A 27,210-nucleotide genomic window follows, 5' to 3' on the forward strand; every position below is an offset into this window, starting at 1 on the left:
AGTTCCCAAGGTGGATGCGGCGCTGTTGGCAGTCACTAAAAAGACCACCATCCCGGTGACTGGCACGACAGCCCTAAAGAACCTACAGGACCGGAAGTTGGAACTTCAACTCAAAAAGATATTTTAAGTTTCGGCCCTGGGAGTCAGAGCCGCCATGTGCAGCAATTTTGCGTTACGTGTGGGCCTTCGCTGGATGCAGCAACTACAGGCCAACTAAGGGCTTTCAGAAGAGGAGGCGCGCCAGGTAGGTCATCTAGAAGCAGTGATAACGTATAGTGCGGATGTGCTGTACGATTTGTTGCAGACTTCAGCCAGGTCCATGGGGTCAGCTGTGTTTGCGCACAGACTTCTGTGGTTGCGGAATTGGGCGGCGGATGTCTCGTCAAAGGCTCAGCAGGGTTCGTTACCTTTTAAAGATAAGTTGCTGTTTGGAAAGGACTTGGAGGACATGACTCAGTCCCTGGGCAAGAATAAGATGCATAGATTGCCGGAGGATGGGCCTAAGTCAAGGGGCTCCTTTATTAGTCGTGCTCGCTTTTGGGGGAATCGGAGGTTTCGTCCATCCCAAGCCTCGGGTCCTTCCTTTCAACAGACTTCAAGCAGACAGCAGTCATGATCTCAGTCCTTTCGAGGCCGCCGCTTCATTAGGTCTGGTAATGCCCAGTCTGCTCCTAGCGTCAAATCTTCACAATGAGATGAGGCCGGTCCATTCTTCGGTTCCAGTTGTGGGGGAGGCAGGCTATCGCTCTTTTACGAGGAATGGACCAAATTGACGTTGGATCAGTGGGTCCTTACCGTGATAAGTCAAGATTACGCTATAGATTTTTGTACGGCGGCCTCGGGACAGGAAGACAGGCTTCTGGTCTCCCCATGCGGGTACGCGGAAAAGAGACAGGCAGTACATGAAACATTACAGCGCCTCGAGCTGGGCGCCATTGTGCCGGTCCCGGCGGTGGAGCGAAGAAAAGGGCGCTATGTGGTCCCCAAGAAGGAGGGAACATTCCGGCCTGTTCTGGACTTGAAAAGAGTCAACAGATGTCTTCGAGTTCCTCGGTTCCGCATGGAGACTCTAAGGTCCATCATTGCCTCGGTACAAAAGGGTGAATTTATGGTGTCCCTGGACTTAATGGAGGCTTACTTACATATCGGCATCCAGGACGCTCACCAGAAGTTCTGCTGTTCTTCATCCTGGGATGTCATTACCAATTTTGAGCCTTACCTCTCGGACTGGCAATCGCGCCCCGGACTTTCACCAAGGTATTGGTGGTGGTCGCGGCGCAGCTTCGGAGAGAAGGATTGTTTGTTTATCCATACCTAGACAACTAGCTGATTTGAGCCTAATCAGAGGCGCTTTGTCAGTCGGCGATCCACAGGGTGCTGCAGCTGCTGAGGTCGCTCGGTTGGGTGATCAACCTTGCCAAGAGTCAGCTGGTTCCCTCACAATCCCTGGAATTTCTGGGAGCGCTGTTCACACACAAAAGGGGAGAGTGTTCCTGACGACGGACCAGATTGCCAAGTTGCAGGGACAGGTTCGAGACCTGTTGACCAATCACATTCCCAGATTGTGGGATTACTTGAGGGTCCTAGGCTCCATGGTCTCTATGCTGGAGTTGGTGCCATGGGCATTTGCTCATATACGACCTTTGCAATCCGCATTGCTCTCCCGGTGTAATCCGGTCTCGGAACAATGCTATCTGTCTCTTCCGCTTACGGAATCTGCAAGGTCCAGCCTCAATTGGTGGCTTCTCTCAGACAACTTAACTTGCGGAGTATCCTTAGTAATGCCCTAGTGGACAATGGTCACTACGGATGCCAGCCTATCCAGCTGAGGAGCGGTTTGTCTGGAGAAATTGTTCAAGGGCCATGGTCTCAGGCGGAGTCTCGGTGGTTTCTCAGTCGCTTAGAAACCAGAGCAGTTTATTTGGCGTTACAAACTTTTCTTCCACTCCTCCGGGGGAAGTCGGTCAGGGTTCTGTCGACAATGCCACCACGGTGGCATATATCGGTAACCAAGGAGGGACCAAAAGCCGCCCAGTGGCAGTGGAAGCCCAGCAGTTGATCCAATGGGCGGAACAGCATCTGGTAACCATTGCGGCATCCCACATAGCCGGAGTAGACAATGTGCAAGCAGACTTTCTAAGTCGAAACCGCCTCGATCCCGGGGAGTAGGAGCTGGCGGACGAAGCGTTTCAGCTCATCTGCAACACGTGGGGCACACCCAGCATGGATCTGATGGGGACGTTCAGGAATGCCAAGGCCCCACGTTTCTTCAGCCAGCGCAGGGAGACTGGAGCTGAGGGTGTGGATGCTCTGGTGCTCTCCTGGCCGACGAACGTGTGTACAGTCTTTCCTCTGTGGCCTCTCATCGGCAAGATGCTCAGGCGCATAGAGCTCCACCCGACGGAGGTGATTCTAGTGGTTCTGGAGTGGCCGAGATGACAGTGGTTCGCAGATCTGCGCAACCTAGCTGTAGCAGAACCCTTATGTTTTTGGGATTTTCCGGCTCTTCTTCATCAGGGTCTCGTTTGTTTGGAAGAGGCAGATCGCTTCTGTCTAGCAGCATGACTTTTGAAAGCAGACGTTTAAAAATTAAAGGATATTTGGACACAGTGGTGATGACTCTCCTTAGGTCTCGCAAGCCCTCCACTTCCTTGGCCTATGTCTGAGTGTGGAAAATATTTGAAGCTTGGTGCGTTGAACGGGAGGTAGTTCCGTTCCGGGCGTCTGTGTCTGACATTTTGTGTTTTCTGCTGGCTGGTCTAGCCAAAGGTTTGTCATGTAGTTCTCTTAAGGTGCAGGTTGCACCTCTCGGTTGTTTGCTTGGTACTATTCATGGGGTGCCATTAGCAGCGCATCCGGATGTGGCACGTTTCCTTTGTGGAGTGAAGCGCCTGAGACCTCCGTTTCGACATCTTGTCCTTCTTGGAGTTTGAGTTTGGTTCTCATGGCCCTGTGTGCTCCGCCCTTTGAGCCTCTGAAGAGGGCAACGTTGAAAGATCTCACGCTGAAGGTGGTGTTTCTGGTGGCTATCACAACTGCCCATAGGGTGTCAGAACTTCAGACTTTATCCTGCAGAGAGCCTTTTTTTAAGAATCTCGAATAATGGAGCCTCATTGCAGACGGTTCCGTTTCATCTTTTCACTTGAATCAGTCTGTGGAACTTCATCTTTTCCAGATTTGGACTGGTCGGATCCCCTCTCGAGAGATTTACAGAAACTGGATGTTCGCATGGCATTGCTGCATTATCTGGAGATTACAAATGCGTTTCATCTGTCCGACCATCTGTTTGTCCTGTGGGGTAGTCCAAAAAAGGTAATATGGCATCTAAAACTACGGTAGCTCGTTGGATGAAAGAGGCTATCAGTTCAGCATACTTGTTGCGTGGTAGGCCCATTCTACCCGTTCTTAGGCAGCGACATGGGTGGAACGTCAGCATGTCTCACCACAAGGATTTGCAGGGCAGCCACGTAAACGTTTTCTCTCACCTTCGCGAGACACTACAGATTGGATGTCTAGGTCCCGGAGTCTGGGGGATTTGGAGGAGGAGTGCTCCGAGCAGGCCTCTCCGGGTCCCAACCCAAGTAAGAAAGCTCTAGTACATCCCAGGAGTCTGGACTGATCCGGGTACATACAGGGAAAGGAAAATTTGTTCTTACCTGATAATTTTCGTTCCTGTAGTACCACGGATCAGTCCAGAGTCCCACCCGCTTTATGCATAGAAGTAACGGAGAGTCCGTTCGTTTGGTCTTTGTGTATTTCGAATCTGCAGATCAATTTTGTTCTCGGTGTTCCCTGGGTTCTGTTCCCATTTGGAGTTAATGAGCCAGTTTAGGAGTTGTGTTAGTTTTGGTTTTGATCCATTCTGCTTTGATACTGATTAATTCTGACGGACTGTAGGTGGCACCTCGGGGTTTAGGGCAAAGCCCGCCAAAACGTTCTCTGTTTCCATCTGCTGGAGGGGAGGCAAAACCCAGTAGTCTGGACTGATCCGTGGTACTACAGGAACGAAAATTATCAGGTAAGAACAAATTTTCCTTTATAACACCTAGTTCTATGACTTTGCTTCCATTGGAAAAGGATTGCTTCCCATGCATCATTTATACTCTTCAAGTATTTGAATGTCTGTATCATATTCCCCTTCTCCCTTCTTTTCTCCATGATATACATATTTAGTTCCATTACTTGCTAGGCTCGGCAGTGATGGCATCAACAGCACTGTGATCCTGGGAAGTGGGACCAGGGTTGTGGCACTGTGACTCTAGGCCAAAAGGGATGTAAAATAAATAGAGGGCCAGAAAGTGGCAGCAGCTGAAAGCACTGAAGGAGGAACAATGGCGTGTTAGCTTTCCCACCTGACTTGACTTCCTGATCTGCAGTGATTCCATAGGAACAAGCAAATTCTACTCCCTTCCCGCAGTTGCAGGAGCACATGCTGCCTTATGAGCCCCTCAGTCTTTTTTTTGTCTGAGTTTCTGAAAGGACGTGTACCCAATCTTTCTCTCTGCTTTTTGCCATTTTACATCTTTTCTGTTCTTGCTTTAGTTGCACATTCTTTGAGTTGTCTCTTCCTGAAGTTGCCCAACAGCCTAGGTGATGGGGGTGGGAGAGCCATGTTAGAAAAAAAAACCTGGTCTTAGCCCATTTCAACACGGACTCAGCAATCGTATTGAAATAGAATAAAAAGACCAGATTGTTTTCTAGCATGGCCCTCCCATGCTTGGAAAGGATCCTAATCAGTTGGGTAACTTCAGGAAGAGGGTATTTCAGAACTCAATGGCACAGTACTTATGCAACTGCATCAATAAATTGAAACTTCTGGTAGTCTCTTGACAGGGAGCAGGAAGGCTATCAGCAAGCTTTTCTGGATGTGGAAGAATGCAAATGTCATCTACTCTGGTCAGCGTATGAATTGTTTGATATAGTGGAAAGAACTTCTTCAGCAGCATCTGGAGCATACCGGGTGGCCTGGTTGAGAGCCAGCAACCTACATGAGGACTTTCCATGAAAAGTTGACAGTCTGTTCAGGGACAAGATCAGAGAAACAGTTGCCCAGATTAAGGAGCAAAATGTGGCCACTCAGCCCTTATCAATGGGAGCCAAGAGCCTTCTTCCTCTAGTCATCCCTACTTTTGTTTCTAAGCATTCTTTCTCCGAGTCACCCCTTCTGCTAATTTCAGTGGTATCGCATCCAGCCTGCGCTACTGCAACAGAAGCTTTTGGCACAAGGATGTCCATATGAGAGATGCCAACCTAAAGTACTCACAATAGGCCCAGCCTAAGACTGGTTTGAAGTTTTTGACTTGACTCGATCCTCTGACTGCAAACTCTCCAGTAGGAGGAAAGCTTCACCTATTTCTCAGAGTGGCAGAAGATCACGAAGGACTGCTAGGTCTTCAAAATTGTGGAGTCTGGATACCGTTTGCATTTCTCTCATTCCCCTGCACAGCATCAGTGTTTAACCTTCAATCTGGGATCTGTCTCACACAACCCAGCACCGTCTCAAGGTGGAGTCGCTACTCAGCCAGCAAGCAATAGAACCTTTTCCTTCCAAAGACCATGGCAAGGAGTTGTACTCCCACTATTTCCTTATCCCAAGAAGTCGAGGGGAGGGTATTGAGACCCATCCTGGATTTATGAAGATTGAACATGGGCTTGTTACAGGGGAAGTTCAAAAGTAAGTCCTTCTATGCCATTTTGCCTTTCATTCAAGCAGGACACTGCATGTGCAACCTTGATCTAAAAGAGGCTTATGTTCACATTCATCCATCTATCTCAATAGAAATGTCTCAGGTTTGCAGTGGATTCCTATCACTATTAATGCAAGATTCTTCCGTTTAGGATCTTGGAAGCCCCGAGGATCTTTACAAAATGCCTAGTAGTAATGGCGGCACATGTTATCTGCCAGTGGATATGTGTCTTTCTTTACTTGTATGAGTGACTGGTGATGGGACCTGGGGGAATTGTGTACACAAAAGCTTAAAATTCTGCAACCTTTATATTGGTCAAAATAACACAATTTACATGACAGTCTTTAAGTAATTACATTTTATATTTATACAGAGAAAAGTTATTACTTAGAGATGCAGAATTTCCCTAGAAATTCACTGTAAAAGTGTCCCTTCCTCTCACTCTCCCTACTCCTCTGGCCACTTTACCCTCTCAGGCCCCAACTCCTCCACGTGCCAGTATCTCTCCCTTCCACCTCTAGGCTCAACCCCTTCTACTCTATCGCCAGTCCCAGGGTTTGACTCCATTCTCAGTACTGCCCTTCACACAGGCTCCCTCTATCCCTCCCTCTCTCGCACACATGCTCCCTCTCTCTAGTACACAAACACACACCCTCATACAGGCTCCCTAACTCCCTCGCACACACACATCCCTTCATACAGGGTCCCCCTCTCTTGCATACCCACACAAGCTCCCTTTCTCTCTCACACCCACATCCTCACACAGGCTACCTATGTCTCTCTCACACACCCCTTCACACAGGCTCTGTCTCACACATACACAGGCTAGCACCTCACATACACACAATCCCTTTTTCATATACATGAGTTCCCAATCTCTCTCTCTCTCTCATACACACACCTTCACAATCTCCTCATATAGGCTCTCAAGCATCCCTGCTCTCTCTCACCTCCTATACTTTCTCTCACACCCTCCTGCTCTCTCACCCCCCTCTCCCTCTCATCTCACTCACGCACACGTGTTCACTCTCACCGGGGCCTTCTGTCTTCGCCGTGAGCGGAGCATACGCCATTCGCGAAACATGGGGGTCTTCCGTTTTTGCTGCGAATGGCACATCGGGGCCTTCATCTTTGCATGCGCCATTTGCGGCATGCCGGAGTTTCCTCTCCTATTTTCTGTGCAGAATTTGGCAATTCTGTGCAGGGGGGGAATTCTGCGCTCCGCAGTAATGCAGAATTCCCCCAGGACTAAACTTTGCTAAGTCAAACCTCATTCCTATCCAGAGACTCAAGTTCATTGGCGCATGGACTTTCTTTCTAGCAGATTGGACATTTTAGCTTCAAACACTAAACCATAACTTTACTATAGTGGGATCAGATCCTGGCCTGAGCTATCCTGGTAGTCCTTGGGTATAAGGCAGTAGCGGTATATGTGGTCCCCATGATATACCTCATCATGAGAGTTCTCCAGTGAGGACTTTGTGCCTAATGGATCAACAGCTTCAGCCCTGGTCACACCCAATGGAGATGAAAATGGCTCATTTGGTTGCTATATCCACAGATCCTGGAGATAGGTGCTCCTCTTTGATTTCTACCTCCTCATATAACGTTGGTGATGGAAGCATCCAACAGGGGGTGGGATATGCACATGGGTTCCTTCCAAACGTCTTGTTTCAGATCAGTCTCTTGGAACTATGAGCCATTTAACATGTGTTGAGCGTATTCTCGCATCTCCTTCAGGGAAAGAGGATTCAAATCAGTAACCAGGTGGCAATGATTTATGTGAGCAAAGAAGGGGATACAGTATCTGAAAAGTTTGAGTGCGCTCACAATCAGAGCTTTTCTTCAAGCAGCTTACCTTCCTGGAATTCCCAACACACTGGCAGATCGCCTCAACAGAGTTTTTCACCCCCATGAATGGGCCTTGGACCAGGGTGTGGTCGACAGGTCTACCTTGCAGTTCACCAGCCAAGAGTCCTTTTCATGTCCAAAGACAACTGGAAAGTCAACACATTTTTGCTCCATTTTTCAAAACAAGTTCAGATCCCCTCTGGATGCTTTTTGGCTCAAGTGGGCTGTTGTATGCCTTTCCTCTGCTTCCATTGGTGGTGAGACTGGTACAGAAAGTACTCAAAGACCAGGTACATCTTATTCTCTTTGCTTCAGCTTGGCCCAGGCAAGTGTGGTTCTCTTACCTTGTCGGGTTGTCAATCCACCAGGGATCCAATCTGGCTCTTCTAACTCAGGAGGTTAGTCTGTCATCCAAACCACCTCTCCCGCAATTTGATGACATGGATATTGAGCATGTGATAGTTTCATCTTTGTAACTCTCTAAGGAGTTTGACATGATTTCATCCAGGAAGCCATCTACCAGAAGCGTGTAGTTTTAAATAGGAACATTTTTCATCTTGGTGTCGGGCAGGCTCCTTGAACCCAAAAGATCTGTTTCAGTACTTGGTTTCCCTTTCTTCTTCAGGCCTCAGTATGTCATCAGTCGAAGTGCATCTCAGTGCCATTGCTGCTTACCACCCTCAAATGGATGGAAAGCTGTTCTCCATATCCTCTGGTATCAAAGTTCATGAAGAGTTTGTGGCATGAGACCTCCACTTGCCAAGCTACCTGTGCCATGAGCCCTCTGTGTCATCTTGGTACAATTGATGAAGCCTCCTTATGAACCGTTGGAGTCACCTTCCTTTACATTTTCTTATTTTGAAAGTGGTGTTTCTAGTTGTCATCACTTTTGTCGGAAGAGTCAGCAAGCTGCAAGCATTGGTTCATAACTCTCTACCTACAGTTTTTCCATAACAGGGTGGTGCTTCTCATTTGCTTATATTTCTCCAAAAGTGGTTATGGCATTTCATTTGAATTGCCCCATTGTTTTGCTCATGCTCCTTCCAAGACCTCATGCCCATAAAATAGAAAAGGCCTTCCACTCACTGGACTGTACAAAGACTTTGACCTATGATCTGAAGAGAACTCAACCACATTGTTGAGCTCAATTTTTCACCTCATATGATCCTAACAGACTGGTAATAGCTGTTGCCAAGTGCACATTGTCCAGCAGGCAAGCACACTATATCACACACTGTTATGCTCTGACTGGTCTCCAGATCCCAGCTCTGTCGAGGCTCATCAAGTCCAAGCCATGGCTAACTCTGGCTTATCTAAGAGCTCTGTCCATTGTAGATATCTGCAAAGCTTTATCCTGGTTGTCTGTTCACACCTTCATGTCCCATTACTGTCTGGACAGTCTCCCAAAAAGCAACAGTAACTTTGGACAAGCAGTTTTTCCGCAGTCTTTTCACCCTGTAGTTCCACTCCACGGTAGGTCCAGGTTGTATTTTCAGTGAGTGCTCTGCTTGGGACTCCCCATGTGTCATGGATAATTCAGCCCTGCATGTTGACTAAGAGAGCAAGTTTGCTTACCTTAAATGGGGTTCTCCGTAGACAGCAAGATGAATTAACCATGCTTAATACCTGCCCATCTTCCTGGAGAGTCGACTAGCTAAAGCTAAGCTCTGCAGTCGACTAAGAGGCTCATGAGGCAGTGAACTTGTGGGAACTCCCATACATGCTCCATAGTAAAATGTTTACTGAGCTAGAGAGATGAGTCCATTTGGCACAGTAAGATGTCACCCATATGTCATGGTTAATTCTTCCTGTTGTCTACAGAGAACCCCTTCTATAGTAAGCAAACTTGCTTTTCATGAATATTAAATGTTCAATTTCAGAAAGGACTAGAGGTGTTGTCCCTGCTAAGGTCTGGTATTGTAGTGTAGTAATTAGAACACAGAGCTGGAGACTTGGATTCCAGTTCTTTTAGTGTACTCCCAAACTATTGTGGGACACATTCTGCAGATTTTACATCCATTTTCAATAAGAAAGCATGCAGATACTTTCACTTTCAGACTTGCCGTGGGTCCAATTACCTGCAGATTTGTGCATTTGCTTTTTATGAGGGTACTATTTCCATGGAAAATTAATGCACATAGAATTGAAAATGGAATCTACACATTTATTTTCCTCCCCTGACCTAATCATGCCCCCATGTACACCTCTAAATGCTGCTAAAAGTATGTGTGCTGTTCCACATCTCTCATACTTTTAGCTGTATTGAGAGAGAGCAATTCTCAAACTGCCAATTTATATGCATAAATTGTTATTTACCCGCACAAATGGCTTTGAAAATGTTCCTGTGTGTTCCCTTCAGCAAGTCAGTTTGCCATCCTGGATTCAGACTTTTCCCCTACTTGAATGGCAGGGGGAAAAGGGGAATTAGATTCAGACAGCAACCAACAAGGACATTGAATTTTACAATCTGGGAAAACAAATAAGCATGGGGGTAACTTGCTGATACGGCTGTTACTACACTTAACGAATAAGCTGGATACTTCTGATGCAACTCCAACATACCTTTTGCCGTCAAAGTAGAGAGTAAACGGGGAATTGGACTCAAACAGCAACCATCAAGGAACTGGACTTTGACAGTCTGGGAAACTGACAAGTATGGGGGTGATGTGTAAGGCATGGCAGATACTACCATAAGCTTGCTGGGCCGGCTGGATGGACCGTTTATCCTTTTCTGCCATCATTTCTATGTTTCTATAAGTCTTCCAAGGCAGGGGCATTATAACCATGTAAATGATCTTGGATAGCACCCTGTACTCTGGCACTGTAAAAATAAATATTCTCTAACAACTTTCTGCTCTTCTTTGCAGCAAATGTTTCTAGCAGTAGTGGTGGCAGTTCTACAGCTGCAGAGTCTCTTCCAGTTCAGTGCACAGAAGGAAACCCAGCAGCTGAAGATGTAAAAACCAGGTTGGTAGTATGCAGCCGTTAAGGAGAGTTCCTGCTATTTCATGACCAGTTGGTTTCTTCTACTTAGGCCTGAATTTGTCTAGTCAGCCTTCATGTTCGTGTGGTCTTGACTTCCCTGAAACTGTGTGCAGCTTGCACCCTAAATTTCTGCGCCGGTGTCCAGAAAAGCAAGTGTGCTTACCCTAAACAGTGTTTTACGTAGATAGCAGGATTAATTAGCCATGCTGTTTGGGATGTCCTCCGGCGGCCCTGGGCAGAGCTTCTCTCCAAGATCATAGAGCTTTGATTGTGTGCCTGCACGGATCTTCCCATGTGATCACTATTTCTCCTCAGTCTGTATCGCAGCTTAACCGGTGTAGGGGGAATGGAGAGGCTGTCCAGGGAGGTGGCCAGGTTAGCATGGCTAATTCATCCTGCTATCTATTGCAGTGGTTCTCAACCTTTTTTCTGTCGGGACACACCTGATAGTTGGTCCTCATATGCGAGACACACTGAACACATGACAGTCACAGGGCTAACCCCACCCTCGACCCTCAATAATGGGTATAAAGCAGAACTAGAACATTCCCCGTACAACTCACCATACAAAAAAGATATTCTGGTGTTATCTCAATAACAGCAACACAAACTCCCTCTACTACCAGGCGCAATAACTCTACTTCTAAAAAGATAGTAGTTCGCCACCAGTGCATGTCCAATTGAGAAAACACAACAAATAAAATGAGGTATTTTTGTGCCTACATGCTAGTTAAATACCTCACCTTGGTCATACACACAAGATCCACCTTCACCAAGTACAGAAAGACCACAAATTACAAATATGGAGACAAACTGGAACGAAAACCCAAAAAAAGCCACTCTGCATGCAGAGCAAACCTGGAGAAATGGAAAAAGAAATATAGCACCTAACAGAGTCCCAGGATCTGCAATAATGCACACAAACTAATCTGCACAAAGTTACTCCTGCATTATGGCATGCACTCAAATGGAACAACCCTACCTATAAAAAGGCAACCCTTTTCCTAGCGTGTAGCCAGATGGACTCAGACCAGTGGGTTATGTGCTCCTCTGCTAGCAGATGGGAGACTGATTCAGATTTCAAGCTGACATCATCCTGGGTACATATACCCCTGCACTGACCTCAGTTCCTTAGTATCACTCAGTATCCTAGCAGATGCGGACACTATCCCACACACTAGCACAGTGTTAGGAAAATTGCAATAAGAAGATAAATTTACCTTAAGAAGATCGAGCCTCGCTTTCCTGCGGTGATACCTAAGGGTCCCTCCCACAGTTGAGAATTCCTGAGGTGATCTCCAATATCCCTCAGAGGTGAGCCTTGGTCCCGGTGTGGACTTAGCCCCCAGAGTGGCTGAAAGGCAGCGGGTGCACATCCGAGCGCGGCAGTGAAGGTAAAACCCTCCCTCCCCCCGGCAGCTGGAGACTGTCCAATGCACAAGCGGTAAACACCGAGACTAGGTAGGAAGGAAACTTTAAATTCAGGTCTCCGGTCTCCAGAACCCGGATCGCCGTACCGTCTCTGCCTCCAGCGAGTTAAAAAAGGGAGCACCGATCGGTTTGAGCAGCCTTGGTTAGGCTAGGCCCCGATTTGGTGCAAGGGTCCACACACGTGGAGACCCTTAGGGGGGGGGGGGGGCGCCATCTTCCTTTCCCCTTGGCGGTACACGCAAGACAATCTGGCGGCCAATGCGCATAATTGTACACATCCCATAGTCGCACGTGCAGCGGCGCGCTCAAGTTAGCTGCGCGCACACCGGAGCGCACTCTGTGCGCATAACTACAGCTGCACACAAATCCTCACCATGCGCATAACTACGGCCGCGCACAATTCTCACACGCAGTGAAGCTAATTTGTGCGTCCAATATAAATTCAATGGCACCAGCATCCAAGAAGGCACTCTTTGTGCAGCCTGAACTGGAGTCCTGCCTGTCAGCTTTGCGAAGAAGCCCAGGGAGGACCAAAGCATGGTCCTTCGCTGTCTGAGGACGGGTCTGGAACCACTACATACGATAGCTCCCCGGACCTATGCAACTCCAAGATGACTTTTCCACAGGAGGGCACCTCAAGGGCCCCTACCCTGACTCCCCCTGGGATTAACATGGACCCAGGGACCTTCTCCTGGTTGGAATTTTTCCACGGGCTGCAAGCCTTTGTACAGGCACAATCAGCCCTGGCTGCAACACAGGCTCAAGTCCTGCCGTAAGCACAAAATCCTCCCGGCCTTACGCGAATGCCACGCCTAACTAAGAGTCACCCGGATACCTCAGATGATGACGGCTCCATGGAAGAAGGAGAAATCCCTCCAGGCTTGGAACCATACCGAACCATGCTTCGCTTCTTCCACAAGGCTGCATTACCAGCCCTTGTTTCCCAGACTCTGAAGACTCTGGGTATTCCAGGCACGGACCCCATGGCGGAACCAAAGAAAAACCCCATCTTGGTGTCCCTTCAAAAAAGCCTTATGCTACTTCCTGATGATGTAAGCCATCCAGGAACTGATTGACCTGGAGTGTGATGCCCTGGAGGCCAGCTTTAAAGGAGGTCGGACCTTGGAAGCCTTTTACCCTCTGGAACCAGCGGCCAAGGAACGCCTGCGCTTTCCAAAGTGGACGCCATGGTCTGTGCTGTCTCAAAGCAAACAACCATCCCCGTTGAGGGAGGGGCTGCATTGAAGGACACTCAGGACAGAAAATGAGTTCATCCTTAAGCAGGTCTTCAATGCAACAGCAATGACACTGCAGATTGCCTCCTGCTGCGCACTGGTGGCACGTTCCTGTTTGCTCCACTCGAGAGAGGCAAATAACTCCGGAACGTATACTGGTAAGACGATGGAACTTGCAGCAGCCTTCCTGACGGACGCAAGTTCAGATCTAGTGCGTACCTCAGCCAGAGGAGTAGCCTAAGTAGTGGCAGCCAGAAGATAGTTATGGCTGCGAAATTGGTCTGCTGATGCGACCTCTAAACTGAATCTCATGAGGATGTTCTTTAAAGGATCTCTCCTATTTGGAAGCGAATTGGAAATGTTAGCCAGCAGGTGGGGCGAATCCCCATTTGCCTCGGCTATCGGAAGAGAGGGGTAAAAAGATACCAGCACCCCTCGCCCAGAAGAGCCAGGGGCAGAGGTTCTCAATGCTTTAGACCCTACAGGAACTCACAGCTCCAAGCACCTCGTCCTTCCGGAAGGCCCCAGGCCTTTCAGAACCGACAGACCAAGAGAGGAACAGGCACAGCCCCCAATGAGAAGGGGCCGATCCATCCACGGGAAGAGGAAATAGGAGGTCGACTTTCCCTCTTTTACCAAAGATGGGTCGAGATCACGTCGGACAAATGGGTACTAAACATTCGAGACGGTTACTCTCTGTAGTTCCCCAGCATTCCTCGAGACATTTATGATGCCACCCTTCCACTCCCATACCAAAAGACTTGCAATGGCAGCAACTCTGACAAGATTACTCAGTCTGAAGGCAATAACTCCGGTTCCTATGCCCCAACGAAATATGGGGCGCTATTCCATCTATTTTATCGTTCCCAAGAAGTTAGGATCATTCCGGCCCATCTTGGACCTCAAGAACGTCAACCGTCATCTGCGGATACTACATTCCGCATGGAGACCCTTTGCTCCATAATAATGGCAGTACAACCAGGGGAGTTCCTGACCTCCCTGGACTTCTCCAAAGCCTACATTCACATTCCAGTCCATAAAGAGCACCAGCGTTTTCTACGCTTTGCGATACTGGGTCACCATTACCAGTTCAGAGCACTACCCTTTGGCCTAGCAACTGCCCCCAGAACATTCTACAAAATCATGGTGGTCGTGGCGGCAACACTAAGGAAGGAAGGGATCTTGGTTCACCCTTACCTGGACGACTGACTGATTAGGGCAAAGTCTTCGGAAGAGAGCCAGCAGGTGACCCGCAAAGTCAAGAACCTACTGCAGGAGCTGTGTTGGGTTGTGAACATGAGGAAGAGCAGTCTGCAGCACTCCCAGTCTCTAGAGTACCTGGGGGCCTGTTTCGACACCAAAGAAAACAAAGTCTTTCTTCCTCCCCTGAGGAGAAGGAAGCTGATGGAACAGTTACGACGATTGATGACCAATGCGCACCCCAGAGTATGGGACTATCTTCAAGCCCTAGGCCTCATGGCATCCACCCTGGAAGTTGTTCCACGGGCAAGGGCCCACATGCGACTGCTCCAGTGATGCTTACTCTCACGCTGGAACCCACTGTCCCAGGACTACTCGATTCACCTCCAACTACCAGCAGAGGTATGTTCTCAGCTTCAGTGGTGGCTACAGGAAGAACACCTAAGCAGAGGAGTAAACCTATCCCCACCGAACTGGATCTTGCTCACCACAGATGCGAGCCTGCGAGGGTGGGGATCCCACTGTCAGGAACTGACGGCCCAGGGACAGTAGAGCAAGGAAGAGTCGGGATGGAACAAAACCGCCTGGAAGCTCGAGCAGTCAGACTAGCTTGCCCGTGATTCAGCCACAGACTCCGAGACAAAGCGATTCGAGTAATGTCTGACAACGCCACAATGGTGGCCTATCTTTAACCGCCAAGGAGGAACCAGGAACCAGCAGGTGTCCCTGGAGATAGATCCTCTCATGGCATGGGAGGAGATAAACCTACAAGGGATCTCGGCCTTCCACATCGCAGGAAAAGACAACGTCTCAGCAGATTTCCTCAGCAGAGAGAGCCTGGACTCGGGGGAGGAATGGATACTGTCGACCACAGCCTTCCAACTGATAGTGAATCGCTGGGGCCTACCAGCCATGGATCTACTGGCCACCTACCTCAGTGCCCAAGTCCCCAGGTTCTTCAGCCGCAGACGAGAGCCACACTCCCAAGGGATCGATGCCCTCATCCAGACCTGGCCAGAGGAAGTCTTACTGTATGCCTTCCCCCCCATGGCCACTACTGGGCAAGGTCATCCACATGTTAGAACACCACAGGGGACTAGTTCTACTAGTAGCCCCAGATTGGCCAAGATGCCCATGGTACGCAAACATGCAAAGACTCCTTGTGGGGGGAGCCCTCTGTGCCTACCCCCAGACAGGGACCTTCTCCAGCAGGGCCCAATTCTTCATGAAGATCCATCTCGATTCTCTCTTACGGTTTGGCCCTTGAGAGGACTCGTCTGAAGAAGCGCGGTTACTTGAAACCCGTGATTGATACTGTGCTCAGTGCGCGCAAGTTCTCCATATCCCTGACAAACATACAGATCTGGAGAATATTCGAAGCCTGGTGCGAGGACCGTGGGACTCTCCCACGGACAGCCAAAATCCCCATGATTCTGCAGTTCTTACAGGACGGTGTGATGAAGGGGCTGTCTCTCAACTCATTCAAGGTCCGAGTAGCTGCCCTCTCCTGCTTCAGAGCCGAAGTGAATGGTATCAGTCTAGCAGCTCATCTGGATTTGACCCGTTTCCTAAAAGGGGTTAAGCAACTTCGGCTTAACCCCTAAAGTGGCTGGTGCCCCTATGGAATCTCAATCTGGTATTAGACTTCCTAGTGGTCTGTCACTACGACTCTTAACATTGAAGACTGTATTCCTGGTGGCAATATGTTCAGCTCTTCGTATCTCCGAACTACAGGCACTATCCTCCGGGAGCCCTTCCTGGAACCATACAGCTATGCACCGTTCCCTCCTTCCTACCGAAAGTGGTTTCCGAGTTTCAGCTGAACCAAACCATCTCCCTACCATTGCCTGATTAACATAAGGACTCTGAAGACTCATGCCTTCTTTGCCTCCTAAATGTCGGTAGACTCCTGGTGCAATACCTGGAAAGATTGGAACCAATGCGCAAAACGGATCACTTGTTCATCCTTCACAGCGGGAAGAAACAAGGAGAAGCGGCTTTGCGGGCAACCATAGCCCGCTGGATCAAGGAAGTAATCAAGACAGCCTACATAGCGGCAGGGAAGCCCTTACCACTGCAGGTTAAGACTCATTCTGCTAGGGCCCAAGCACTATCTTGGGCAGAAACCAAACTATCGCCCACAGAGATCTGTCAGGCAGTGACGTGGTCCTCCCTACACACCTTCTCCAGGTTCTACCGCCTGGATGTTCAGGCCCGAGAAAGTGCAGCCTTCGCAAGGGCAGTACTAAGTGGGCCACGGGCAGCCGCCCTGTCCGGGAGTAGCTTTTGTACATCCCACTGGTCTGAATCCATCTGGCTTCACGCTAGGAAAGGGAGAAATTACTTACCTGATAATTTCATTTTCCTTAGTGTAGACAGATGGACTCAGCATCCCGCCCACGGCTGCCCCCAGAGAAGGAGGACCTGGGAAAGCGAACCTCGAGACTAAAACAAATACGGGTAAGCCGTTGCCTACTCTTAGTTCAAGACACTCAGTCTGGTGTTGGTGTTGACTTAGTTGAGTGCACTGGGGGTCTCCAGTTTTTTTGAATCAGTTAATCAAGTTTAATAAGTAAAACCAAGTTATGCAAAATATATATCCACAATGGCTTTTCGAGGAGGATACTGAGGAAGTGATGTCAGTGCAGGGGTATATGTACCCAGGATGACGTCAGCTTTGAAATCTGACTCAGTCTCCCATCTGCTAGCAGAGGAGCACATCTGTCTACACTAAGGAAAATGAAATTATCAGGTCATTTCTCCCACAAATATTAAATCAGACCATAAACACCAATACACCTCCCATTAGGAAAGCAGAAAAAGCCAAGCTGTTATAGATTCCCACACAGAAATAATTACAGAAATAATATGAAAACCATATGAAAAAATGTTTCAAAACAGCTGATGAACAGAACATCATCTAACAATTAAAAACTCTTAAAAAATTATTAAAATTTCTTCAAACACCAATAAAATATTTCAAAACAGCAGACACATCACATATTACCCAATAATTAAAATGGCAGTCAATCAAAAAAAAATGAACTTAAAAAGCCACCTTTACTTACCCTCTCCATCAGTTCTCCTACTCCTTTCCCTTGCAGGCCACTCCAGAAGCAGCAATAGTTGCTGAAGCTGTCCTCATGGTCCTCTTCCTTAGGGACCACAACCAATCTTCTCTCACTCTCTCTCTCTGGTCTCCGGTGGCTAGCAGCGCCAGTCTTCATGTCTTCGGCCCTGCGAGAAGCACGCAACAAATCTGCTGGTGCGTGGTGACACACTGTTGTGTTGCGCCACACCGGTTGAGAATCACTGATCTATGGAAAACACTGTTTTTATGGTAAGCAAACTTGCTTTTTTCCCATTGATAAGCAGGCTGAATTAGCCATGCTGTCCAGAAGTCCCCAGCTCAGGTTTGATTGCCACACACTGCAGTATGCCAATGCAGAAGTGGGTGTCTAGCCCTCAGAGAAGAAATTGTCTTTGTGTGCGCAACCCACAACTTTAGTGGACAGCCTCATCTCCTGGACACATGCTTCAATACTACCAAACTGAGAGTTGCATCCAGACAGTAGTGTGATGTGAAAGTATGCAGAGATGACCATGTGGCTACTTTGCATATATCCAGCAATGGTACCTCATGAAGATGTGCAGTTGAAGTTGATGAACTTTGACTGGGTCTGAAAGTTGTGTCAAACGGCTTGAGTAACAAAAGTGAATGCACTGGGATATACAATTCGAAGTCCGCTTTGCAACCAGAAGTGCTGGCACAGTTGGGTTGAAAAACACACAAAGCTGTGAAGTTCTCCCTTCTGACTGCAGCCTTGGCTTGTAGTAAGCCATCACCCTTTTGCAGTCTGTGTAGAGGAGCCTCTCCCAGTTGTTTTTATGTGGCTTTGGAAAGAAAATAGGTAATGTTATAGTTCAAGTGGAAAGCCGAGATTACCTTTGGTAAGAAGGAGGGTTGAGTTCTCAAGGTAACCTTGCCACGGTGGAACTGCAGATATGGAGAGTAGTGATGTAGAGCCTGTAGCTCATTAATTCATCTTGCCAAAGTCCGTGCCACCAGGAATACTACTTTCCAAGAGAGAGATTTCATGAGCAGTGTCAGTGGGTTCAAAGGGCATGAGCTGCTCCAAAACCAGATTTATGTCCCAAGGAACTGGAGGCTTTGATATGGGTAGCCTCAGTTTCAAGATGCCTTTCATAAAGCGTGACACCAGAGGATGGTTCAACACAGGAAAGCCATTGCATGGGTGATGATACACTGCAATACGCTCGCATGGACCATAACAGATGCCGTTGCCAACTCTGATTAATAGAATAAATGCAGGTATTATAATGGAGCTTTGGGTGAGCAGGAGAATGGGTCTATTCCCTTATCCAAATACCAGGCCATGTAAAGCTGCCACTTGCCTTGATTGTTTTGCCTTGTGTAAACTTTCCTAGCCGAGATTAAAATGTCTTAGACTCCTGTAAACAACTGCAGATGGTTCAATATTGTCCTCAAATCTCTAAGTGTTGAGATGAAGCAAGGCGTGCATGGAGTGTAGCAGTGTGCCCCCTTTCTGAGTCAATAGATCCACGCTGCCTCCCAACGAGATAGGAGTGATGGGTAGCCGAACTAGATAGGTGTACCAAGGTTGTCTTGGCCACGCCGGAGTGATGAGGATCATGTCCGAAGTGGATCATCCAGGATATTGGTAAGCGTAATGGAGTCCCTCCGACCAAGGAATGAGGAACGCATCCTGTGCAAATCGCTCCTGGCTGGCGTAGACCAAACAGAACATTTCAACCTTCCTGTTGTGTATTGTTGCGAAGAGGTCTATGCATGGAGACCCTATGCCACGAAGAGACCGGCCGCTGCCTTCTGGTTGAGAGCCCATTCGTGTGGATGGAATATCCTGCTGAGTCTGTTGGCTTCAGTGTTCATAATCTCCAGGTGATAGGTCACCTTCAGGGAGATGGAGTGTTCCTCTGCCCCTTCCATGATCTGAATCGCTTCACTGCACAGACACCTGACACTGCACAGACACCTGACCCTCCTTCTTTGTTTATGTAAAACATGGCCACCTGGTTGTCTGTGTGAACCATGACATTTCTTCCTTAAAAGTGGTCACAAAATGTGTGGAGGGCATACCTTATCGCTCTCAACTCTAGGAGGTTTATTTATTGGGTTCTCTCTGATGGCGACCATAAATCTTGCATCTTTAAATGCTTTAATTTAGCTCTCCAACCTGTGGTGGTTGCATCTGTGGTCAGAATTATTTGGTGTGCTGGGCTGCGGAATGGGGCTCCCATAGTAAAGATTGTCGGGAACAACCACCATGCAATGTCACTTTGCACATCCTGAGTCAGTATCACTGTTTTTGAACAATGGCTGAGTGAATTGAACCTTTCACCCCCCACTGCAGGTGGCACATATGTAGTTGAGTGTGTGGGACCACATATAACACTGCCGCCATGTGTCCCAGAGGATTAAAATTTGATGTGCAGAGGGGCATGCGCAATTCTTCAATTGTATAGCTAGAGCGAGAAGGGTCTGAGCCCTGTCTCCCGGCAGGAACACTTTCCCAACAATGGTGTTCATAATAACTCCTATGAACTGAAGAGTTTGCGTCAGTTGAAGGCTGGATTTATCGTAGTTTATTGTGAATCCTAGCCATTCTAAGCAATTTATCGTGTCCCTTAAACGTTTCTGAAGAGTAGTCGCTTCTGATGCCACCAGAGACCAATCGTCCAGATAAGAGAACAATTGATTCCCTGTATGTACCCGGATCAGTCCAGACTCCTGGGTTTATTCATCCATGCCAGCAGATGGAGACAGAGAAAGTAAAACTAACACTGCTTTATATACATTGATGCCACCTGCAGTTCCTCAGTATTTCTCTGTCTCCAGCAGTTGGTGGCTGATGCCACCTGCAGTTTGTTCCATTATTTTGGTCTCTTTTTTTTTTTTTTTTGTTGCTCTGAACCTTCCTCCCAGGGGTTGGGGTTCTTCGTGAGGAATCCCTATCCTGTTCGGTCGAGGCGGTCAGGCTGGGGGTTGGCAACCCTTTTTTGTATGCCCGATCCAGGGATTGCCATGAGGTGTACATCTGGTGGTCCAGAATCTCCCCTTCACGAGGTCACTTAGGTGGCTAGATTTTTTTTTTCTTTGGCTCTCTTTTCCTGACTTTCCTTTCCTTTTTGAATTGCGCTGGACAGCATTCTTCAGCGTTAGGAGCAGGAAGCAGATGAAGGCCTACCACCCTGAGGCTGCGCTCTCGGAGGACTGGGTGGTGGATCTGGGCACGGCGGATACGCAGGGGGATGTCATCGATCCGGGGCCTGCAGCTGAAGGTGATGACCCCAAGATCCTCCGGTTTTTCCACAGTGAGGAACTGGCCCTGCTCATTCCCCAAGTTTTGTAGGAGCTGGAACTCCAGCCTCCGCGTGACGACTCTCGCAAGGATGGAGCAGATCCAGTCTTGGCGGGTATGCGTAGCCCTCCTTCCGGGTTTCCGTATCATGAGTCCATTAAAAAGATGGTGGACCAGGAGTGGGGTAACCTTGTCGTGGGATTGCGGGTCGGCAGGGCTATGGCCAAGCTTTATACCTTGCTGGAGCAAGCCCTGGGGCTTTTTGCGCTCTCTAAGGTGGATGCCACGGTCTCGACCATTCCAGTTGCGGGAGCAGCGGTTCTGAAGGATGTTCAGGACCACAAGTTGGAGGTCTATCTCAAATGGATTTTCAAGGTTTCGGCTTTGAGTCTCCTTGTGGCTATGTGTTCCAGTTTCATGCAGAGAGCATGCTTACGCTGGGTACAGCGTTCTCAGGAGGGCCAAGCGACCATAGGTACTCTGGGTGCTCAGGCGGACAGGTTGAAGGCTGCAATAACTTTTGTGGCAGATGCATTGTACGATGTGGTTCAGTCATCTTCCCACATTGTGGGTGCTGCGGTTTCCACAAGGCATCTCTTATGGCTCTGTAACTGGTCAGTGGCTGTTTCGTCTGTCCCAGCTGGAGTGTCTGCCGTTCAAAGGCCGACTCTTGTTTGGTGAGGAGCTAGTGAAGCAATTAGGTGACACTAAGGTGCATAAATTGCCGGAGGACAAGCCTAAGGGCAGTCAGACAATTCTACCACATCCGCGTTTTCGGGACAGTCTAGGATTTCAGCAACCGTGGGGCACATCAGCGGCACAGAGGCCCTTTTCGTCTCGTGATCAGTCCTGGGGACAGTCCTTTTGAGGAGGACGTCAACCCTTCAGAACACCCATCACTGGAGGATCCTCAGGTTCCAAATCGGCACAATGAGGCGAGGCTGGCCCACTCCTCTGTTACTTTTAAAGGGGGGTGGCTGGCTCGTTTTTACGAGGAGTGGGCCAGAATCACCCAGGATCAGTGGGTCCTCAGTGTCATAAGGGATGGTTATGCCTTAGAATTTGCTTGGCCCGTCCGCAACCTGTATTGATCTTCCCCTGCGGCTCGCTGCAGAAGCGCCGGGCGGTGTGGGAGACATTGGACAAGTTGCAGTGCTTGGGGGCCATGATTCCGGTGCCTCCAGACTAACTCTGAACGGGTCAATATTCCATTTTCTTTGTCCCGAAGAAGGCGTGGTCCTTTCGGCCCATTCTCTATTTGAAATGTGTGAATGCGGTGTTGAAAGTCCCCCGATTTTCACTTGGAGACGTTGCATTCGGTGAAAGCAGCCATATGCACCCAGGAGTTCCTGGTGTCGCTGGATTTGATGGAAGCTTATCTTCACATTCCAATTCGGCGAGGTTTATGGTCTTAGGGCAGCAGTTCCCATTTCAGGCTCTCCTGTTCGGTCTGGCCATGGCACCTTCACCAAAGTCATGGTAGTCGTAGCGGCGCATTGCAGCACCAGGGAGTCCGTGTTCATCCTTATCTGGACAATTGGCTTATTCGGGCGAAGTCGCAGAGCAGTTGTCGTTCCTCCATACAGATGGTACTTCAGACTCTACGGTTGCTAGGCTGGGTGATGAATTTAGCCAAGAGCCACTTACTCCAGATTTTGAGACGGGGTTATCTGGAGACGCGTTTCAACACGAGCCAAAGCAAGGTCTTTCTGATGGAGGAGAGAGTGTAAGTTTCAAGCTCAGGTTCAGCGATTGGCACAGTTGCGTGTTCCCAGAGCTTGGGATTGTTTGCATGTCCTCGGTTCGATGACTTCCACACTAGATCTGGTGCCATGGGCCTTTGCTCATACGCATCCACTTCAGAGAACTCTTCTGGCTCAGTGGAGACTGTTGTCAGAAGAGTTTCACCAGCCTGTCCCCCTCTCTCCTCCAGCCAGGTATAGTCTATCTTGGTGGCTGCAGACACCCAACCTAATGCGAGGGGTCACAATGGAAGTTATATTGGGTGGTCCTGACTACAGATGCCAGTCTCTCTGGATGGGGAGCAGTATGCCAGAGACAGGCGGCCCAGGGCACCTGGTCGGTGGAAGAGGCTTCTTGGTCTATAAATCGCTTGGAGGCCAGGGCGGTGTGGTTAGTATTAATGCTTTTCGGCCTTTGGTTCAAGGGCGTTCAGTGCAAGATCTTTCGGACAATACGATGGCAGTAGCTTACATCAACAGACAGAAGGGCACCAAGACCACTCAGTAGCTCTGGAGGTTCAGGAGCTGATCCTTTTGGGCGAAACAGCACCTGGTTCAAATAGTGGCATCGTATATCGCAGGAATCTAAAATGTCCAAGCGGATTTTCTCAGTCGCACTCTTCTCAATCTGGGAGAATGGGAGCTGTTGGACAGAGTGATGCGGCTCATTTGCAAGAAATGGGGCTGTCCTAGTGTCGATCTGATAGCGACACGCCACAATACGAAGGCTCCTCGTTTTTTCAGTAGACGAAGGGAGTACGTAGCTGAGGGCATAGACGTTTTGGTGTTACCTTGGCCACGGGGAGTTGTTCTTAATGTTTTCCCCCTATGGCCTCTGGTGGGAAAGGTCTTGCGGCAGATAGTGTCTTCCGGGGGAGGTGGTGCTGATGGCCTCTCCAGCCGTGGTTTGCAGATCTGGTAAACCTCGCGGTAGAGGGTTGTTGCGGCTCAGTCACCTTCTGCGGCAGGGCCCCATATTTTCTGACCAGGCAGATCGCTTTTGTCTAGTGGCTTGGCTTTTGAGAGGAAGTGTTTGAGGACAAGGGGGTACCCGGAGATGGTAATTACTACCCTTCTCCAAGCAAGACAGAAGTCCACCTCCTTATCTTATGTCCAAGTCTGGTGTGTGGCTAAGGGAGTGCAGGCATTATGGGCCTTACTGTCCCATGTCTTGTCATTCCTTCAGGAAGGGCTAGTTAAGGGCCTCACTTTCAACTCTCTTAGAGTTCAGGTGGTGGCTTTGGCTTGCTTGAGAGGTAAGGTGGATGGTTACAGTTTGTCTTCTCATCCTGACGTGATCAGGTTTATCCGAGGAGTCAAGAATTTGCGCCCTCCTGTGAGGAAAGTTTTTGTCCTCCTTGGAATCTCAATCTAGTCCTTTGAGTTTTGTGTGAGACCCCATTTGAACCTGTCCGCAGAGCGACCCTTAAAGATTTGATTCTAAAAGTCATTTTTTGGTAGCCATTTGCTCTGCGAGGCGAATTTCAGAATTGCAAGCTCTGTCGTGTCAAGATCCATTCCTTCACATATCGGACATAGGTGTGTCTTTGCGGATGGTGCATCCTTTCTCCCAAAGGTGGTATATGCCTTCCATGTTAATCAGTCGGTTCAATTACCGGCCTTTCCAGATTTGGGAGCTTCTGAGGCTAATGCTCGAGAGCTTAGGCTGCTGGATGTCCGTAGAGCTTTACTCTATCTTAAAATCACAAACAATTTTAGAAGGTCTGATCATCTTTTCGTTTTGTGGAATGGTCCAAAGAAGGGTTCTTAGGCTTCCAAGACTACCGTTGCAAGATGGCTTAAGGAAGCTATTGGATCCACTTACATCTTTAAGGGTAGACCAGTTCTGGAAGGCTTGAGGGCCAATTCTACTCTATCTCAGGTGACCTCTTGGGCAGAAGCTCAGTTGGTTGCACCACAGGAAATTTGTAGAGCAGTGACTTGGAAGTCTCTGCATACCTTTGCAAGGCATTATCGGCTGGATGTGGGGAATCGTGAGTCTCTGTTCTTTGGCGAGGGCATTTTAAGAGCAGGACTCTCCAGGTCCCACCCTGTTTAGGAAACTTTGGTACATCCCAGGGTACATACACGGAAAGGAAAATTTGGTTCTTACTTGCTAATTTTCGTCCTGTAGTACTGTGGATCTGTCCGTAACCCGCCTAATTTAGGAGGGTGGAGAGTTGTCTGCTCACCTGTTTGGATATTGCAGATATCAGAAGTTTTATCAGTTTATCTTGGAATGTTTTGTGGTTTGTTGCATTTAGCTTGGGTACAGATCAATACTGAGGAACTGCAGGTGGCATCAGTGTATATAAAGCAGTGTCAGTTTTACTTTCTCTGTCTCCATCTGCTGGCATGGATGAATAAACCCAGGAGTCTGGACTGATCCGTGGTACTACAGGAACAAAAATTAGCAGGTAAGAACCTAATTTTCCTGTTCCCTTCCTTCTTAGGGGGGCCACCGCTATTGCTAAACACTTTGTGAAAATTTTCGGGGTTGACGATAATCCAAAGGGAAGCCCCTTGTAATGGTAATGCCATGTATTGACCTGGAAACATAGGTAGTGCCATGAAGAATGGTGCATTGGAATGTGGGAGTAAGCATCCTTGAGATCCAGCGAGCACATACAATCGTTGGTTACAGAAAAGGCAGAATGGATTTGAGGGATGTCATCTTGAACCTCTTCTTGTCAATGAATTAGTTGAGGGCCCGTAAATCCACAATTGGGCAGAGACACCTCCCAATTGTTTTGGAATAAGGAAGTATTGGGAATAAAAACACTTGTTGCGCTGGTGCAAAGGCACCACTTGGATTGCTGCTTCTTGAAGTAGTGAGTTGACTTCCTCTTGCAATAGTTGCACTTGTAAGCAGTCCCGCGGTGAAGGACCAGTCACGGGAGAGTCTGGTTCCTTTTGAAGCTCAGCCTGTACCCCTCGCGGACAGTGCTCAATACACAATAGTCTGATGTGATTGCTGCCCAAGAGTCGTAAAATTTGGATATTCTGCCCCCTAGCCCATAGCGGTAGCTTCGGCCAGGCCTTCCTCAAAAACCCTGTTGCGGCTTCTGGTTGGTGCCTTGTTGCATCTGCTGATGCTGGCCCCTTGGCCTATTTCTGGGCGCTGACTGTTGTAGCTGCTGCCTGAGCTGCTGGAACGCTGGTGTCCTGAAAGAGCACCTTTTGGTAATAAGATTTCCTGTAGTTTGAGGAATATCTCCTGGCAGCGGGTTGTTTCATCGGGAAGCTAGGGACAAGACTGCCATGTTCTGCTGGGAGACTATCTCCCGCAGCTTGTCTCCGAATAGGTTGTCTCCCTTACACGGCAGATCTGCCAACTTCTCGTGGACATCTTCATGAATGGCACTGGCCCTAAGCCAGGCCATTCTGCGGGCTGCAATGGCCCCTGCCAATGTGCGGGCTGATGTTTCAAACTCTTCATACACCATGTGAAGGAGGTGGCACATTCCTTCCTCCAGATCCACGAAGGACTGAGGAAGCAGGTTGTCTGATGTGTAAGCCGTGAAGTGCAGCTTGAGGGACTGTAGACATTTGAGATGTAGAATTGATGTTGCTGAATCTTGGCATTCAACATAGCTGCTTGGAAGGCTTTCCTTCCAAACTCATCCAGGTAGCGGTTATCCCTACCTGGTGGAATGTTCGAGCATAGCCTAGATTTTTTAGACTTCTTCCTGGCCGAATCTACTGTGGATGGGGGTTCCACCATCTCATCCCATGGGTTATAATCCTCCCATTGTGGGGACGGGGACTCCCCTGTAGGGGGGAATTCTTCCGCCGAGGGGCTGGGTGGTTGACGCCCTTGCTTTCCACTCTCCTGGGATATGAATAAATTGCTCAGAATTACAGAGATCTGAGACATCGCTTGGGAAGCTTATCTTCCCTTTCTGGGTATTTGCTGTCTCTTCTGGGCGGTGGGTGTGATTCTCTCCTGCCTCTTGTCCAGGGCAGACTTGAACTTTCTGGTTGGTGGAGGCACAGCTTAAGAGGATGATGGAATCCGGTCGCCTACCACATTCTGTTGGATTCTCGTCCCTGTGGGATGGTTTGTGTCTTTTTGCCAGGGGCTCTGTAGTTGAGGTGAGTGCCTCTTCCTTCTTGACACCAAAGATATGTCCGAGTACACTCTCTGGGATGATCCAGAGGATCCCACAGAAAAATGGTCATCTGAAAGTGGCTCCATATCCGAGAAACCCAGCTCAAGGAGCACCTCTGGTGAGAACTCCCCTTGAGGATCCTTCTCTGGTTTCCCCTTGTGAGAAACCTGCTTCTGGGGAGGTTTGTGCTTCCCTACCATCTCTTCCAGCATTGGGTTTGACACACAGCCCAACTGCGTCATGTGTGTCATGGATGGATGCTTTGATACGTGGTCCTGCGTCCTACGCTTGGGAGGTATCTGCATCGATGTGAGTGGGGCTTGGGAACCACACTTCGGTGCGTCATGGCTCTGCGATGCATCCCTGCTCATGCGTCAGAACCTTCCTTCATTCGACGCAAGTGTCAAGTCGGTTCTGCGTCAAGCGTCTTGCTTGCTCTGTTTCAATACCTGCAGCAGTCCGTGGGTTTCGATGCTGTTTTTGACACAGGTCTTGCCAAGGCATCCCCTGTCACCTGGTGTTTCTTTGGGGCATGGCTGAGATGGGGTGCTGTGGGAACATGTCCCATCTGGCTCTGCCCCGTTTTTCCACTCTGTGGGCCCAAG

The 27,210-nt window shown here is 48.8% G+C and overlaps 1 protein-coding gene across 3 annotated transcripts in view; it reads left to right on the plus strand.

The window, feature by feature from the left end:
- The window catches only part of LOC115097840 (AN1-type zinc finger protein 5-like), a 60,379-nt gene that overhangs the window by 17,339 nt on the left and 15,830 nt on the right, over window positions 1-27,210 (plus strand). For all 3 annotated transcript variants that reach the window (XM_029613946.1, XM_029613947.1, XM_029613948.1), the window contains one exon: window positions 10,406-10,505. In XM_029613946.1, the coding sequence (XP_029469806.1) occupies window positions 10,406-10,505 (100 nt within the window). The remainder of the gene's footprint in view (window positions 1-10,405; window positions 10,506-27,210) is intronic.

Source organism: Rhinatrema bivittatum, chromosome 8 (genome assembly GCF_901001135.1).
Source record: "Rhinatrema bivittatum chromosome 8, aRhiBiv1.1, whole genome shotgun sequence".
NCBI classification, from domain to species: domain Eukaryota; kingdom Metazoa; phylum Chordata; class Amphibia; order Gymnophiona; family Rhinatrematidae; genus Rhinatrema; species Rhinatrema bivittatum.